Source organism: Lutra lutra, chromosome 8 (genome assembly GCF_902655055.1).
Source record: "Lutra lutra chromosome 8, mLutLut1.2, whole genome shotgun sequence".
In the NCBI taxonomy this organism is placed as follows: domain Eukaryota; kingdom Metazoa; phylum Chordata; class Mammalia; order Carnivora; family Mustelidae; genus Lutra; species Lutra lutra.
This window is the reverse complement of record NC_062285.1, coordinates 115,469,904-115,486,858: the sequence shown is the minus strand read 5'-3', so window position 1 is coordinate 115,486,858 and position 16,955 is coordinate 115,469,904. Positions and strand designations below refer to the sequence as shown.

General features: G+C 37.5%; 1 protein-coding gene across 1 annotated transcript in view; it reads left to right on the top strand.

The window, feature by feature from the left end:
• The first annotated feature begins 6,909 nt into the window (after positions 1-6,909).
• Positions 6,910-16,955, top strand: part of EPYC (epiphycan) — a 41,835-nt gene continuing 31,789 nt past the window's right edge. Inside the window, exons 1-3 of the mRNA XM_047742355.1 lie at positions 6,910-7,082; positions 11,920-12,009; positions 14,432-14,609. Of these exons, the coding sequence (XP_047598311.1) occupies positions 14,445-14,609 (165 nt within the window). The 5' untranslated portion in view covers positions 6,910-7,082; positions 11,920-12,009; positions 14,432-14,444. The remainder of the gene's footprint in view (positions 7,083-11,919; positions 12,010-14,431; positions 14,610-16,955) is intronic.

The window sequence follows — 16,955 nt, the reverse complement described above, 5'->3', positions numbered from 1 at the left end:
AAGTCTAAAATGTGATTTTAACTGGGGGAACTGATGAGGAAAGAAAAACAGTAGCAATTTATAAAAGCTGTATTGAATGCTATCTCAAACTGCAAAGATCAGAGTCAAATGAATGTATGAGTCATGGAAAGAGTGAAAATTGGATGATGTTCTGGGATGAGGATCAAGTTTGGAGCAAAAAGGCAATTCACCCACACCAGCTGTAAAGGCCAAGATGAAAAATGCATCCTCTTGTAAACAAGCACATGAGTTAACTTATTCAACTGGGGACGAGTGATTTAACCAAATTAGACAACATCAAGTAACCTCAGCCAAGAGAAGACTAGATGTGAACTGTAACAGAGCCAACAAACATCAGAGTTGGTAAACAAGGGAGCAAAGTGTTAAGACTGCTGGCATCTATATCCATGTGTAGACATAGTTAAAAGTGAGGCAATATTCTGTAGTAAGAACACCATAACTGTACTGTGTGTTACACTTCTCAGCTCTAATAAAAGCCTCTTTTGATTTCAAATGTTTTTCTTTAGAAGAAAATATTTGCTGAAGGAGACAAAATTTCTCAAATATATAGAATACATATATTATATACACATATATAAAATATATAAACACACTTTTATGCATACACACACACACATATAGAAATAATATAATGTACATAGTGTGTGGGTTATCCCTACGGATTGATGCAGGGACCCATCCATAACTAAAGGTAGTAGCAATATGAGCAGTGGCAGTCAAAGTAAGATTTACCTCATTTTAAAATATGGTCCATCCTTAATCCAGTATGATACCATATTTTTCATTTAGGTTCTCACTACATCAGGAGAATTCCATTAAAGTGTATGCCCCCAAGTACAGTGCCTGGGATACACAGGCACACATCATTTTATTGCCCTTTGTTTTGTTGAGCTTCACAGATACTGCCTTTTTTTCCCCCCCCTCAAATTAAAGGTCTGTGGCCACCCTGCCCTGAATGACTCCATTGGCACCATTTTTTTTCCAGTCACATATTTTCTCACTTACTATCTCTGCGTCACACTTTTGGTAATTCTCATAATATCTCAAACTTCTTCCTTATTGTATTTGTTGTGGTGATCTGTGATCAGCAATGACTAGTCACTGAAACCTTGGATAATGGCTAACAGTTTTTAGTAATAAAGTGGTTTTTTGATTAAGGCATGCCATTGTTTTTTAAACATAATGCTATTGCACACTTGGTAGACTATAGTATAGTGGAAAACATAGCTTTCACATGCACTGGGAAACAAATTTCTTTGCCTTGCTTTATTGCAGAGGTCTGAAACCAACCTTGCAATAGTATGAGGTATGTCTGCAGTAGGTACTCCAAAAATAAGTGAAATTAGTGAGCAAATTAATATATTAATTTTTTTGTGTATGTGAAATGAAAAGGCTGCATTTTTTTTTAAAGATTTTATTTATTTGTTTGACAGAGAGAGATCACAAGTAAGCAGAGAGGCAGGCGGAGAGAGAGAGAGAGGAGGAAGCAGGCTCCTCACTGAGCAGAGAACCCGATGCAGGCCTCCATCCCAGGACCGCTAGATCATGACCTGAGCTGAAGGCAGAGGCTTTAACCCACTGAGACACCCAGGTGCCCCAAGGCTGCGTTTTTTAAAGACTGAATTTTTGAAGAATACTTTTAGACTAGACTTATAGGAAAATTGAGCAGATAGAGCAGAGATTGCCAGATTATCAACCTTGTACTCCTTTATTATAATACCTTGCATTAATATGGGACATTTATTATAATTAATGAACCAGTATCTATACACTTATTATTAACTAAAGTCCATAGTTGACAGTAAAGTTTGCTATTGGTGCTGTACAGTTCTATGGAATTGACAGATGCATAATGTTATGTATCGATCATTACAGCATACAGAATAGTTTCCCTGCCCCAAAAATCTCCTGTTTCACCTACTAACCCCTGCACATACCCTCTAAGCATGCGACCCACCACTGATCATTTTACTGTTCTTGTAGTTTTGCCTTTCCCAGAATGTCATATGGTTGGAGTCATACCATATGTCAACTTTAAAGACTGGCTTTTTTCATTTAGCATGTTCAATTTTAATCCAAGTTTTTTTATGACTTGATAACTTATTTTTAAAAAAATACATATTTGAATAATATTCCTTGCATGGGTATACCACAGTTTACCCACTCACCTTCGAGGGATATTTTGAATGCTTCCAGTTTTTGGAGAGTATGAATATATAAATATATAAATATGAATATGCAATAAACATAGTGCTCCCAACTCCTTCCTCCCATCCCTTCCAGCATGCTGTCATTCATTTTGCTTTTCCTTTTTTTTTTTTTTTAAGATTTTTATTTATTTATTTGACAGACAGAGATCACAAGTAGGCAGAGAGGCAGGCAGAGAGAGAGAGAGGGAAGCAGGCTCCCCGCTGAGCAGAGAGCCCAATGTGGGGCTAGATCCCAGGACCCTGAGATCGTGACCTGAGCTGAAGGTGGAGGCTTAACACACTGAGCCACCCAGGCGCCACTCATTTTACTTTTCTATATACTACATTACCCATTGTCCATGCACATTGTCTGCTTTTTCCAATAGAGTCCTTAACATATTAACTCTATTTATTTTAGATTCTCCATCTAATCATTTCAAAATCTGTGTCATATCTGGTTCATGTTCTGATACTTGCTTTGTCTCTTCAGACTATATTTTTCTTGTTTTTTAGCATAGCTTGTAATTTTTCATTGAAAGCTGGGCATGATGTATGGGGTAATAGGCAATGAGGTTTAGGCTCTTAATGTGAGGTTTTCTGTTAATCTGGCCAAGAGTTGGGTGTGCTCAATGTTGGCCATAGCAGTAGGTGCTGGAAGCTCTAATTTTCTCTAGTTTCCTTGTTGAATGTTTCCCCCAGCCCCTATAGCCTTTGGGTTTTCCCTAAGAACTCTTTCTTATGTAGAATCAGTCTCTTAAATCTTTCTCAGTTCTAACCTGTTTTTATGTTGAAGCCCTGTTGATGTGCTGATAAGGTATTGGGGAGGGTAAACATTATGTGTTTATTTTTGTAGTTAAATCTCAGATTTTTAGCAGACCTTAATCCTTGGGAAATATGCCTTTAGTGCTTTGGACAAAAAGGCTAGCAGGAGCTGGAGTTGGCTGATTGCCCTTCTGTCAGGTCAGAGAGGCCTCTGGAAAAGTAGCTTCCCGTGGAGAACAGGGCTTTGTTAATATTCCTTTGGGCATATTTCAAAATACTTACTAAAAACAATAGAAGAGTGGTCAGTTTAAGGACATACACAGGAAAGGGAAAAATAAGAGCATTGACTAGAGTGAAAAGAGCTGGTGATAGAAAAAAACAAAATGAGGTTCAGTATGATATAATTGTTATTTTAGAAAAATGAGTACAATGAATTAAATAGAAATCAAAATGCAAGGGTAGGCTAGAAGAGATTTGTGCTGAAATTAAGAATAGTAACTAATCTGCTAGTGAAAATGCATTCTTCTCTTGGAAGACTGATACAGAACCATAAATGCCAAGCCATAATTAGTGATGTTACCAAGGCTCAAGGTGAGGAAAACATCTTGTAAGCCTCCAGAGGAGAAAAGAAAATGACCTAAACAGTGGAAAATAATTAGGCTGGCTTTAGAGTTTTCCACTGGAACCTTTAGAACCAGAAGACAATGAAGCAATGTCTAAATGTCCTAAGAAAAATGTGACCTAAGAATATCCTACCAAACAATTTGTCCTCAGAGTAAAAAGTTCACAGACATTTTCAAACATGCAAGGCCTCAGGGAATTTGGCACATATGAAATGTTTTGGGGGAAAAAAAAAATCTGGAAACAGATTAGCTAAAAGAAATGTTATCTGTAGATACACAGAGATAATAGCATTTTGGGTGGTGAGCATTTGGATAGTTATTTTCCCTTTTTCTCAAAATGTAATTAGTCCTTGAATTTTTATAATGATGAAAATGTATAGTTTATACCAAAATGATGTTTTTTTTAAAAAGATGCAACATGAAAAAGACAAATAAAATGTAATAATTCAGTTCAAATTATAATTAAAAAACATTAACAGGTCTATGAATGTTTTTGTAATTATTATTAAACATGAGTAATGTGAAAATGGTACGGAAAACATAGTATTCCATAAACTGTACATGAAGCAGAGATTTAATGGTACTATTTTAACATGTTGTTTGTCAATAACTTATTGATACCTTATGTTGATTCTTTGGGAAGACAGATAAAAATAATATATTTAGGAAAACCCCTCATCTCATACAAAAAAGATTTCAGGAGGTCCCACAGTACAGTAACATTCAAAGACTTTCACCACTCATGATTCATTTGCTCTTCTTTTACTAGTCCTTGCAGGAAACCACTCCTTTCTCAGTTCACTGCAGGCTCAGGGGTAAAGCATTTGGCCACTTTCTATGTGTTTACGGACTAGAAATGCAGCCACAAACAAAACAGATATATCATGTTGTTGTGACCATCACATTCTGGCAAAGAAAATAAAGAAGGTAACACTCTCTATGGGAATGTCAAATAGTTATAAGGGTTATAAGGAAGCTGGTTCTCTTTTACACAGAGTGGCCAGCAGGGACTGAAGAGGTGACATTTGAGCAGGTAACAGGACTCAGCTGAACAGACACTAAATTCTCTCAATTCCATTTTTTAAAGTGATTGATTAACTGGGGCTCTTGTGTGGCTCAGATGGTTGGGTGTCTCCCTTTGGCTCAGGACATGATCTCCAGATCCTGGGATCTAGCCCTGTGTGGGGCTCCTAGCTTGGCGGGAAGTCTGCTTCTCCCTCTCCCTCTGTCTCTCCCTCTGCTTCTGCTCTGTCTCTCTCTCTCTCAAATGAATAAATAATATCTTCTTTAAAAGGCGATTAATTAATAATTATTAAATTATTATTAATTATTAATTAAATTATTAAATATTATTATTTTTATTATTATTAATTTTGGGCATGCAATTTAGGCTACTAGAACAGAGACCTCCCCTCTTTTCTCCTGGATTTTAACCCAGAAGGATATAAGATATGGAACAGACATAGTCACCGCCTTTGTTTGGACCCACTTGAGAATGATGTCAACAAACAGAAGAAGAGAGAAATTTGTACTTTTCAGGTACTTGGGTCAGTGAATTCCCTGTTTCCTAAATGAGTTTGATTTGGGGTTTTCTATACTTCTTTTTGGAGGGAGTCCTAACTGGTATGGAAACTCTCAGATTCTCATCAAAAGTCTGTACCTTATATTTTTGTATGTGACGCAAGAAAGTCTTAGCAGAAAGCAAATGCAAAACTTGCTCCATGAAGCCCATGGGCAGTGGCTTAGAAAGTGTTAAGAGACAGCTTGACGGTTAGCCAAACAGAAAGATGCAATTCAAAAAAAAAAAAAAAAAAAAAAAAAAAGAAAGAAAGAAAGAAAAGAAAAAAGAAAAAGAAAGAAAGAAGAGGAAAGCTAAAAACCATTTATCATAAATGCAAGTAATCCTATATGTTTTAGAATAGCCCAAGCAAATTATAGTAGTTTATTTTTTAAAAGATTTTATTTATTTATTTGAGAGAGAGATTGAGCACAAACACAAGTGGAATGAGGTGCAGAGCGAGATGCAGACTTCCTGCTGAGCAGGGAGCCTCATGCAGGACTCTATCCCAGGGCGCTGGGATCTTGATCTGAGCAGAAGGCAGACCCTTAACAGACCCTTAACATGACCAGAGCCACTCAGGCACCCTCATAGTAGTTTATTAAGTAATTATTTGTTGCTTTGAATTGCTATGCATTTGATTCATGCAGGCAATCATTAATTGATTGATTCATTCAAATAATACTCAGCATGAATTGTGGGGCCAAGGACTATTTTAGACACTAAGGATATAATTGTGAATATGACTGGTAAATTTATGCATCAGTGTGCTTATATTAACCTGGGGGAAGATGTATCTATCTATCTATCTATTAACCTGGGAGAAGATCTATCTATCTATCTACCTATCTATCTATATTTTATATATATAATATATATATTATATATATAACAGAAAAATATAATAACAAGTTGTGGCAAGTGCTATGAAAAAACCCCGCAATTGTAGCATAGACATTAGAGTTGTAGCATCTCATTAGAGTGTGATGGAAAGGAAGGTGGTCCACTCTGATGGGGAGGGGCTGAAGCAGGAAAGGTCCTTTCACGTGTTATTTATGCAAAAACATGAACAGTTTAAAAAACTATCTGGCCATTCTAACATAAGGGGTGACATTAAGTGCAACCCTTTGAGGAAGCCATAATCAGGCCTGATTCAAGAATAGAAAGGCCATTCATATGCCTGTAGAAAGTGACAGAGGGAGTGGTGCTTGATCCAAGCTTGGAGAAGTAGGTAGGCTGTAGTTGATAGGGAGCTTTGGGGGACATGGCATGAGAGTTTTAATTTCATTCAAAGAGAAATAGGAAGCTACTGAATGTTTCAATGAGAAAAACATGGAGTTTCACATATTTATATTTTAGATGGCCTCTGGCAGGGGTTTGGAGAGCAAATGATAGAAGCACAAAAAAGGAAGCAGGGAGACTTGGTAACAGGCTTTTTTGATCGTCCAGATGAGAAAGGATGGTGGAATGACATACACGGGAAGTAGAACCAACTTCTTCTGATAGCTTAGATAGGGGGAAAGTCGGGAAATGGAAGAAATCTACAATGACTTTAAGGCTCTGGACTGGAGCCAATTGAGAGGGACGTGATATCATTTAATTAAACACAAAGAGGAAAAGAACGAAGTCCAGGGTGGGTCCAGAGCAGTTATCTTGGGCACACCACGATGGCCCGATGACCGATCCAAATGCAGATGTCAAGTTCAAAGTAGTCAACAGCATATAAGGATCAGCAGCTCAGAGAGAACGGTGAGGACCGGGGATGGAACGCTGGAGGATTTAAGCAGAAGGTGGTGGTTCCGTGTTGTGGTGAAGAACTTGGACTTGGCTGCCGGATGGCTTCAGCTTTGATTTTGGTTCTGCCTCTCACTGGTTGAAGTCACTTAACCTCCCTGGACCTCAGCAAGTGAGCATGATCAACAATGCCAGGTGCAGAGTGAACCTTGAACATGTCAGTTAGTATTGACGTTATTCTTGTTCTGTTGTAATTATAGCATGAAAATAGTGGAGGGCCCTCAAGGGAAAAGGATAAATTGAGAAAAGATGAATCATTGAACTAAAACCAGAGGTGCTCCAAAATTTAAAGGCTGGGTAGAGAAAGAGGTGGCTGACGAAGAAAGAGATCAGGCATAGCCAGTGGGGTGAGAGGAAAACCACAGTAAAACCAAAGTTGGCAGCTAGGACAGCAGTTAAGACAAAGCCAGAAAATTACCCATACAGAGCCCAAACTGCAGGAGAACGGAGAGTGAATAAGAACAGAGCAAGGGGAAACAGCCAATAAACACCATTTGTTTGGGAATTTTTTCTGTAAAAGGGGTCATAAAAATAGGACAGTGGTAAGATGAAAATGTATTTTATAAAACTGAAGCATAATTTCAGATATAGAATGAATCAAGTCTACAGATAAAGTTTAAGACTCTGCGGTGTTTTAAAATAATTTGACTCTGAATGTCTTTAGACTTACACATGTTCTCAAAGACATTGCTGTAGCCACCATTTTTTTTTTGCATTTATATTTTTTTTATTATGTTCAGTTAGCCAACATAGAGTACATCACCAGTTTTTGATGTAATGCTCAACGATTTATTGGTTGCATATAACACCCAATGCTCATCACAACACGTGCCCTCCTTAATACCCATTTCTTGGTTACCTCGTTCCCCCACCCCTCTCCGTTCTGTAGCTGCCATTTTTTACCTTCATTCAGTTCACTAGTGTTAGAGGGAATTCCTGGCTGAGTTTTGGCCAGAGCATATGTGTCTGTATGTAGAAATGACCTACTGAAAGGGAGATGCTGGGAGGGAGGAGATATTTAGAGAAACACAGATCTCTGTCACAGAAGAAAACACAGAGGATGTATATAAGTACAGTGAACTAGAGGGCAAAAGTTTAATAAAGTATTTTTCTGATGACTTCTACCATCACTCTAATGACTTCTAGTGAATAGAAAAGGAACATGGGAGGTTCAAGAAGAGAAAAAATGTTATAAAATAGACCTGTTAGAATAGTAGATCTGTTGGCCAGGGTTGAAGATCAGTTTAAGGAATTTAAAGTGACACCAACCATTGTGTGTGATTTTCACTGGTAAAATACAGCTGCTCAGAGGCAGGAGAGAAGAAAGTTGGGGGTAGTCAGTTAAAGTTGAGGTTTCCCAGGTAAGTCCAATGGAAGAGAAAGAAAAAAAAGAAGAAAGCAGGGAGTGCTTGAAAAGGTATAAATATGATAATGGTGCTTCCTATCTAAAGATAAAGAGAGATGTAAAAATAAGAGATGTGATGAATTGTGGAAAAGTGGTGGCGGCTATGGCAAGAGGGTCTCATTAGGCAAAAAGAAAATGATAATAGTGCCCCATTAGGTGATGATGGAGCTAGAAGGCATGAGAGTGATGGTGAGTGGCTGGGTAGGAACGCGGTAGCTTGACTGTACCTGTGAAGCTAAAGGAGCCACCACGATAGATGGGTCATGTACACGGAGGCTGGCATCCCTGGAAATAATGACAGGGTCCAAATAGAGGGTATGAGTGAGCCACGAGCTAAAGTTAGCAATAAGAGGTTTGGCTGGGAGATCAAAGAGTTGATGACCGGGAGAGATGACAGGTGGTTCAGCCGCATGCCATGAGTTTCAGAATGGGCAAAAATTTTGAAAGAGTAAAGAGGACAAATAATTTGGAAGAGAAAGTGTAAAACAAGAAAAATTGCTCCATATTTGAATTATGTGAGTGAAGAAGGAAAAAGAAAAAAATCAAACCCACCACAGAAGCAGAAAACTTTGTTGGGAGACAGCCATGTTCTTTTAAGATCGAAGGAGCAAAGGGAAGTTTTCCAAAAAGAAACTGAGGGCAACGGAGAATTTGCAGATTGCAGATCAGTCTTGAAAGATTCTGGAGGAGGTGATAGGATCAGATTAGGGTAAACAGGCAGAAGAGTGTATATGGGTTTATGGTCCAAAACTCCAGGACCCCTACTGATGAGTACAAAGTCTGTAAGGCAACATGGGGATTCTTTAGAGGAAGGCAGCTAATCATTTCAGGGGATGGTCTTATTCCTTATAATTGGTGGGGTGGGATATCTACACCCTCCTGTCGCTCTTACCAATGTGGCCTTTTGGGGCAGAGGACAAGGATGGACTGCCATATGTGATTGTCAGAGGGCTCCTCTCTGTTCTCTATAGAGCAAAGATCAGCACTGAGAGAAGACTATCTCGTTTAAAATTAATTCCATTTAGGCAAGCAGGATGATGTTTAATTAATTTTGTTAAGAATTGTAGCCATAGGGGCGCCTGGGTGGCTCAGTGGGTTAAGCCACTGCCTTCAGCTCAGGTCATGATCTCAGGGTCCTGGGATCGAGCCCCACATCGGGCTCTCTGCTCAGCCGGGAGCCTGCTTTCCCCTCTCTCTCTGCCTGCCTCTCTGCCTGCCTCTCTGCCTACTTGTGATCTCTCTCTCTGTCACATTAAAAAAAAAAAAAAAAAAAAAAGAATTGTAGCCATAAAGATTTGTAAACCATTTGGGGGCTTAAAGAGATAAAACCAGAAAGCCTCAACTACTAGATAATGCAACTAGTCTTAATAACTGATCCGCTGAGGGTTTCGGATAACCAAGCTCAGGCTCTATTAAGAAAATTATCAAGAAACTAAAAGATATTTACCAAGGATAAGAGAGCCTGGACCCAGTAATTAATCCTTCTCCCTACTATATAGCGATTAGGTCCTCATGAGATTGTTACAAATTTGAGCTCCCACAGTTCAACCTAGATTTTGAAAATATTGGAGAGAGTCCAATAAGACCAAGAGAAATGACTTAAAAATTCTCCATATTTTATAAGGAACAGTGAAAAGTTCATCTATTTGGAAAAAGACTCAGGAATGATCATTTCTGCTTTCAATTCTGTATTAGGACAAAGAATTTAGTTATTAAATTGTCATGAAATGACTGCATTAGTAGACAACGTTCTGAAGCCTAAGAACAGTGTCACGTAAACCAACAGGTCACTAAAGGAGAGTGTGAAAACGTTATTTCCGCAAATAGAATCTTACAGGTACAGCCAGAGCCTTCGAGAATAGAAGGGACTACATAGATGCCACCTTTGTCACCTGACAATGTGTGCAGAGTATTAGATTAAATCATGGAGGAAGAAGAAGAAATATTAGGTATTTTCATTGATATCCTATCCATCTCTATATATCCTAAAGCACTTAAAAGACCCTAAGACCTAGTGACAGGCAAACAGCCTCAGAATCTAAAAAACTGAGAGATGCCACTGCATTTCTACCGTCACCGGCATCCCTCAGATGACCTCACTAACATCTGGGAACTTGACCCAATTTGGTTTTCTCTTTGTTTGTGTCACATGTGACACTGGATAACTTAATGTTTGAGTGTCGCCCATCTGTAAATGGGGAACTTCTCTGATGGAGAATGTGTTGAGAGACATATATAAACTCCTCTAACACACAGTGGGGGGCATTGCTGTGACAGCGCCAGGGTGGAAACTCGGATTCAGTCCTCTTTCCAGAAGTGCTTCTGAAAGTAGCGTCCATATCATGTGACACAGCAAGGAGGCAGGGAGGGCGTCCCTACCCCCTAGGATGGCTTCTCTGCTGTCGGAGAGGGCTTGATAGATTCTGTACTTCACCCAGAATCACTGCTTCCATTACAAATAAAACTGGTCCCAAGAAAAATAATGCACGCTGAGCTCAAATCACATAGAAGTGCAGAAGCAGGTGTGGGTGATGAGACTAAGGGCTGAGGTAGCCCTGAATCCATAGTAAAGGAGTTTGGGGTGGGGAGGGAAGACGGCAGGGAAGGCAGAAGGAGGCGTTAGCGTCCTCGAGACAGAGTTTCTCCTCCATCAGTGTGCCCTAATGCACTTTCAAAGTCTAATATGGCTCTTCACTTCTGGTCAAGGAAAAAGGAATCCTGATGCACAGATTAGAACCAGACTCCTGGATTTATGGAAAGCACACCAGAAGCCAGAATACATGACAAAAGTTTCATCTTCCTCTAGAACTTTTGCAGTGTGAATGGAGGCAAAGAATACGAGTTTAATACAAACATATTTTCTCTCCAAACCTGTAATAAAGCTGAGTTTCTCAAACCATATCAGATACCAGGAGCCTACAACAAATCTTGTATGCTGGGGGAAAGTGTTTTTATGTAATTTGATTTGTTTGGCTCTGATAGATAAAAGAGAGAAAAAAGGAGCCTTTTTTTTTTTTTTTCCAAAATGATCAGATCATATTTATGCATTGTTTCAGGATTTTTTTTTTTTTAGTGGGCATGCAGAGGCTTTATTGTTTCATTGCTCTCAGAGCTTTCCAAACAATCAAAATAATTTGGATTTTTTTTAACTTACCCGACATTAAACAGGTAAGACTTTTACAACATTTACTGAATTTCAGTTAACATTAATGAAAAGGGAAGAAAGCCATTTAAGACATGCAAGGAAAATTATTTCTTATTAGAACAATTCTAAAATACTCACCTATAGTATTACTGTATACATTAACTTTTTCTTAACTGGTGAACTTGTTAGAGATGACATATAGTAAAAGCTACTTTTTCCATTTAAAATGTTTAGGGGGACACATTGGCAATGATAACTCCCTTAACATAATTTCAAGAGCTCTGTACGCTGTGTCATTTGGATTCTACTGATTATTTTGAGGGACTCTAAAGTAATTTGGGGTTTCTAAAGACTGAGAAGCATTTCTCAAGGCTAGCTTTTCCAAACAGAAAATTGAGTGTTATAAATTCCACCTCCCACAGACCAGAATTCACAACCATTGGTCAAGGGCAAATACTACCAGCTCTGCGTCTCCAGTCACTCCATGCCATTTCACCAAGTAGGAGCCAAAGGTAAGTTTTTACACTTGCTTTCTTCTTGGGTCAGAGACTTTTTTTTTCTACTATAATAACCTTTTAAAAAATAATTCAGTTTGCTTTAATATCTCATGATGAACATTGATGCAATGGATTGGGTTTAAGTTTGCTATTTTATATTTATGTTATTCTTGGAAAATCCAAAATTTTGAATTAGCTCAGGAATTAATAGCTGACAGTAAAATAGTTGATCTTAATAGGAGAGATGCCAATAAAATTACAGTAGTTTCCAATGTGTTCCTTAAAGCAAGTGCCCTGACATAGATCATGTTTCTTGCCAGGATAACCAGGCACTATTGATCAGTATTGATTGGCATATTAGTCAAAAGAAGAAAAGGGGGAGATTTCAGGTGTTTAAATATATACTGATGAGCATATGGGAATTAGGCATTTGGAGTGTCTTTTTAAGGTCTATATTTTAAGGTTTTATATAAGCATAATTTGCAAAATCTCATAACATGGTGTGAAGTGCACAACAAATTCAGTCTCAACAAAGACACTACGTTAAATACTAGTATAGTTACTTGAAGGAAGAAACATCCTTTTAAAACTGAACATAGAGAGGTGTTCTTCGTAGTTCCAGGCTTTGCACAGACTTTCTTACTGCTGATAGCTCTAGGTGTTATGCACCATGCGAGTAAACTCGAAGAACGTAGACACTTCTAATCAAATACAGAGTATGAAGTGAGAAAAATAACCAGCCAGTGCCTAATTGCTCTGAACAATTACAGTGGCCAGAAATGGAGAAGGAAAATACTCTTTTGAGGTTAGTACTGGTCCCTCTGAATGCCTCCCACTTGAAAAGGGAAGAATGGTTCCTGAAAGATTTGTAAATCACACCATTTGATTAAACAGGACTTTGTTGGTGACTACATCCAGCAGTTCCAAATCCCCAATCCTGCAAAGAGCCTTGCAAAGGCAGGTAACATAGAGGCTTCGTTTATCCAGTGTGAATAAAAAAAATGATTCGAAGAAAGCATAGGAGGGAATAAAAAGGAGCTCCTTGTCTTGCTTCTCATTCTCAGAGGGATTTCATATCCCTCTGCCTAAACCTGCTTCATAAAGACTTTCTTTCAAGTAACTGAAGGTCGGTTTGTCTGTCAGTGCTTTCAAGTTTAAAAGTAATATTTATCATGAATTCCCTTTTACGTGTGTGCATAGGTACAAACAGCAGAGGTCCTGTTCTTGAAGTAGACTTAAGAAGTGTATCCAAAATACAAAACCTTTAAAATTAGACATACTTGATAAAAAGTTCTACAAAGGCTTTGCTTCCTCAATAAATGACCACCAAGTAACGTTTTTGATAGACCCAACTTAGATGTTTAAAATTAAATAAGAAAGTTTTTTTCTAAAGCAAAATGTATTCAAAGGAGTATATACAGAACAAAAATAATTAAAATTATAAATGTTAAACATCTATTATACATATATATATACATGTATAACATATCCTACATATGTTATAAATATAATTAAAATAATAAGATTTTGAATGAATCCTCCCCAAAAGCAGGATGTGATCATGCAAAATACGAATCATGCTTAACAAGGAATTACAAAACAAGAGACTTTTTAATCTTATGTGTGTGGAAATCTTCCTCTAAGGAAATCTTGCCAAATGATATCTTTTAGACATGGATTCTTATTGATTCTGAGTTTAAAGCTTAGATGGCTATTAAGAATTGAAAGAAAACACTAAGGACTAAAGGAAAAATAGTTTTCTTTTCTGCTCCATTTAGTTAAGAATAACTTTTGAAAAGTATTGCATGAAATGTTAATGTGTACATATATTAAATTATGTATGTATACATTAATGATACCCAGAGGCAACAAGGCAGTAAAAGGGGGGGGGGACTCTTTCATTATTTTGTCTGGAAAAATCCATAAGCTTGAATGTGCAAGAAACAGTTACGAGTCCTACTTAGGTCACTAGCCAACCCTGTTTTGGTTTCCTCTTCTGTAAAATGGAGTAACAGTTATAGTCCTCCTCCTCTTCCTTATCCTCCTCCTCCTCCTTCCTACTCCCAGAGTTGATGAAAGAAACTTAATGCTTAGTAAAAGGTAAAACTCTGACGCAAAAGCTTTTCTGAATAAGTGCACGGCAATATTTCCACATCCCATTTTCTCCGTGTTTCTCTATGAAGTAAACTCAATTTCACTGTAATTACACTATCTACTGTAAAAACGTGGATGGGTTTGTGATTAATTTGAACATCAGTATCAATAGTCTTCAGAATCCATACAATTTCCTGTGTTATGTTTACAAATGATCTGTGTCAGGAGAGCTACCGGCTTGAGTCCCACGGCATTGACTTTGATTTATCATGCCTATTTTGTGAAAAGTATTCATAAGTTATCATCAATTAAATATTTATACCTTTTGGCCTTTTTTGATTAGGAAAGCTTGAAAAATGAAAATGTTGGCAAGACTCATTCTGGGACTTGTCATCTTTGATGCTGCTGGGACAGCTCCAACTCTGGAACCCATCAACTATGACTCAGAAACATATGACACTGTCTTGGAGGACCTGGATAATTTATACAACTATGAAAACATACCTATTGGTCAAACTGAGGTAACAGATTCCTCTCATTCTTGAGACTTCTAGAAGCATGAGTATGGGGAATTACTGAGATGCGTTCCTTTCAAAGAGATTCTTGTTTATGTATCAACAGATATGTTCTCTCTTAATAATTTCATATGAACCTTTCCTTTGAAATGTGTTCAGTCTGCTGGAGACATGGAGACATGGGGACACACTTGTGCTTTCTCACAGTTCACTTCATTTCCTTTATATCTTCTCACAAAATTAAAGCAACGACAATGAAAAAGAGTTTCTATCATGTTAGGACAAGAGAAAATAGGAGGAAAAAGGAATCGGTAAGGAAGAGTGGAAATAATACACATGCAATGATGAGGAAGCTGGGAAAGTTTGGGCAAAGGGAAAAGATGTGAGGTTAAAATAAGTTGGAAGAAAATTAAAATAATGCAAAGAACGGACAATGATTTGGAGCTCCACTGTATTCCAAGAGTGACTGTGCTTTCCAAAATGACTGATTATCTCTCAGCAGTAATGTAGGCATTGGCAAGGTTACAGCCCTTTACATAAATCTGATATGACATGTTTCTAATTAAATGTTAGACTTTTTACATAACTAAAGGATACAGACTAATTTTTCTGAATCAGAAAACAAACAGACCTTGAAATGTTGGAGTGTAATTAACGTACAACATTGACAAAAACTAATTAAGAAGAAATCAACCAAATGGGAAATTACATCACCTACAGGATCATAACATTTTGGCCAGTCACTCAAGTGTAAATCTTCTTAGAATAGTTACTTTTGATAACTAGGAAAATAAAATATTTAGACAAAAGCATGTATTTAATGGTACTGAGCTATATCTTTCTTAAGAGATAAATGCTCTCATTATTGTTTATGTTGCCTGATGAAATTCAAGAATCAAATTTGCACAATACAATAGTTTTCACATCTTCTCCACAACTCCCTTTTCCTTTCCATCTCCCTCTCTTTTGGCTTCCATCTCCCCCCACTCCCCATCCCCCCTCCTTCTCTTTCTCCTTCTATTCTCTTTCTCCCTCTTTCTCTTTCCCTCATTTCAGTAAAGTTTTAGGTTATCAGAAGACCATTTTTCTTCCGCAAAATTGTGACTTTATTTTCCAAGTCCGTATTCACTGTTTGATTCAGTTTGCTATATGTCTTCCGTTATGTTAAAAGCATTTTCTGTGAAGTTTATGGTCATTAACACCAGTCTTGCTGTACATGGTCTCTGCATCTCCAATCTAATCATCAGTGGATAGTATAAGGAGAAGCTTTTTCAGTGCTTAACTCATCTGCCATAAATATTAATTAAAAAAAGAAAGGCTGCATATGTATGTGCCATTATCTACTGAACTAAATATTGTAGTTTAAATTTACTTGTCATGCCTCCAAAAGATATTTTATGGGATCAAGAGCTTTGGTGAGTACCAAAAGTAAATCCTCTGTTTTTAACAGGCCTGGGGAGAAGACTCTAGGGAGAGCTCAAGGCTGCCCTAGACAATCTCTTGAAGGAGAGGAGCTTTATCTGCAGACTTCTTTAAAGCCATCCCTTGCTGTCAGAACCCCTTTTTACTGCATAGTCTCAGAGATTCTGAAGTTCCTTCTGACATGAAGAAATTTAAGCTAAAAAATTTAATCTATATAAAGATGATTTAGTATACAACCCTTCCTCGGTATTTGCTTATTCTGAAAGAGCAACCCTTTTTGTAAGGCACCAAATATGTGGCATTGTATCCCCTTACCTCATTCAAACATCCTTAATTTTCATACTAGCCTAGGCAAACTCAGCATCCTTAACAACTGAGGGCTCCAGAGAGCTACTAAATAATTTCTTGTTGCTGATGGAAATAGGTAAGTCATCCCTGATTTAATCATCTGTTGTGAGGAGTCATCATCAGAAAACCAGTTTATAGACACATGATATACATGTATACTTATACATATACCTGTTCTATAATGAAAACATAATACATGTGAAAGCAAACTATGCATATTTTTTAACTTTACCCAGTTGATCCAGTACCAAAAGTCAATCAGCCAACCCACTCATCCACTGCCTATGAAACAAGAAAAAAAAATACAGAAACAAACAAAAACAAGATAATACATAAAATGAGATGAAGAACAAAATTCGGAACATCAGTTCAGATCTTAACAAATAATTCATGTAAACTGCTTTACAAAAAAAGAATATGCAATTAGTTATAGAAAGATGTGAAATAAAGCCAATAGACCTAGTCAGGTGAGTGGATTCTAGAATATAGTTACTCATGATAGAAGTTTCTTCAATTTAGTCTTGGACGTTCAGATTCTGGCAATTCCCCATAACCTTATTTGTCTCATCTTTATAAATTAAG